At 34.2% G+C, this 1,692-nt stretch overlaps 1 protein-coding gene across 1 annotated transcript in view; it reads right to left on the bottom strand.

Moving 5' to 3' along the window:
* The window catches only part of ireb2 (iron-responsive element binding protein 2), a 45,879-nt gene that overhangs the window by 37,291 nt on the left and 6,896 nt on the right, over positions 1-1,692 (bottom strand). Inside the window, exon 2 of the mRNA XM_014030153.1 lies at positions 387-473. Coding sequence (XP_013885607.1) covers positions 387-473 — 87 coding nt within the window. The remainder of the gene's footprint in view (positions 1-386; positions 474-1,692) is intronic.

Here is a 1,692-nt window from a genome sequence, read left to right as displayed (position 1 = left end):
GTATTTTTACAGTCTTTATTTTACAGTTAAAATAAATGTTTATCAAATAAAGTCTAATGTTACAACTAATCAGGGATCCTTTTAAAATCTGTTGTTTATTGTGAAGAGAAAATAATAAAGAGACATTGTATTTCGCAACACAGATGAACCATTTTCATTAATTAAGAGCAACTTGAATCGAATTGTGATCAATCAATTCAGAACCTTGTGAACTGAAATCGAATCGATTTAGAGAATTGGCCATAATACCCAGCCCTAACCTATGCTACATGGTCAAACTGACATCCTGAGATACAACAGCTTTAAACCACAACATCTAAAAAGACTAAAGGAACACTGTAAAAACATATCAGGCAGAAGTTTCCAGAGAGAGGGCTTTAACTTACCATATCTTGGATCATTTAATTTCCGTGGATTGAAGAACTTGATGCTGCCATCTCTCAGTGAGTCGATCAGATGGCTGTATGGATGCTCTGCAGAGCGAACAAACATTTAGATCAAAACACTTTATGCAAAACAAGGCCTGAAAGCTTTCAGTTTAAAAAACAGATAAAGCATGTGCCTGAACAAAACTGAAGTAATTTCCAGTCTTAGGACAGAAAAATTCAGTATTTTGTTACTGATGCTCTGGCAGTTAAAAGCACTTCTGAAAAAAAAAAACAAAGTGAACTGGATTTACCCATCTCAGTATGAGACAGAGCTGTATGGAGCACCTAAACTGTCATAATTGGAAATAAATGTGGAACTATATAAATGGCTAGAAAAACTAAATACATGGCTTAATAAAATAAATAATGTGGCAAATTTAGGAATGAAACAATAAAAATATACTAACAATTTATTTGATTAAACAGTGCAGCTTTAATTATTATTTATCATTTTTAAACAGTATTAATTTAACATTATGACAATTATTATGACCCCCGCACGCGAAGCGGAAGCAGAAGTCATATTGTTTTCGTACTTTTTTTTTCTCAGTGTTTTTGGTCAACCGTAGCACAAAAACGGCTGCACTGATCAACATGAAATTTGGCAGGACTGTAGACGAGTCTGACCTGCACTGCGCCAGCCAACGGTTTTATGATRGACCCCATATTTGAGGAGGGGGCTCCTTTCAAAGAGGGGGTGTCAGGACATGCAAAAATGGTTATAACTCAGAAACTGTTCAACACAGAAGCTTCAGATTTCTGTTGTTGTTTAGCTCTGATGAAGCTCTATCCATCAGACTCACCAATCAGTGGGCCTGATGCACTTCATCAACTTCACCACAATTACATTCCAAGTTTCTGAAATAGGTTCTTCTGGGTCTCAGGAGGATAAAACTAGACATATTAGATATTTAAGTGAAATAATATAAGATAATAAGATTCAACTAATGATGAAATTGCAGACTTTTATGTGTTATTATTTAAAAAAATCTGCACAACCTTTTGATAAATATCAGTAATATTTCTGTTATTAATCATTATTCTCTGATCATCATTCTGGTTTATCCAAGTCCAAAGATCCATAGTTGTCCATCTGAGGGACAGGTGTCTAAAAGAAATTTAACCATGAAATGTTTAAGATGTTTATAATTCAGCCCTTAAACATTTGCATTTAGAATTTTATCACTTTAAATACTTTTCAGTAGGGCTGTGTATTGGCAAGAATTTGTCGATACAATACATATCATGACAGAGGGGTCACGAT

Source organism: Austrofundulus limnaeus, unplaced genomic scaffold, assembly GCF_001266775.1.
Source record: "Austrofundulus limnaeus strain Quisiro unplaced genomic scaffold, Austrofundulus_limnaeus-1.0 Scaffold1008, whole genome shotgun sequence".
Classification (NCBI taxonomy): Eukaryota; Metazoa; Chordata; class Actinopteri; order Cyprinodontiformes; family Rivulidae; genus Austrofundulus; species Austrofundulus limnaeus.
Note: the sequence above shows the minus strand (reverse complement) of the source record. Positions and strands in the feature narration are given on the sequence as shown.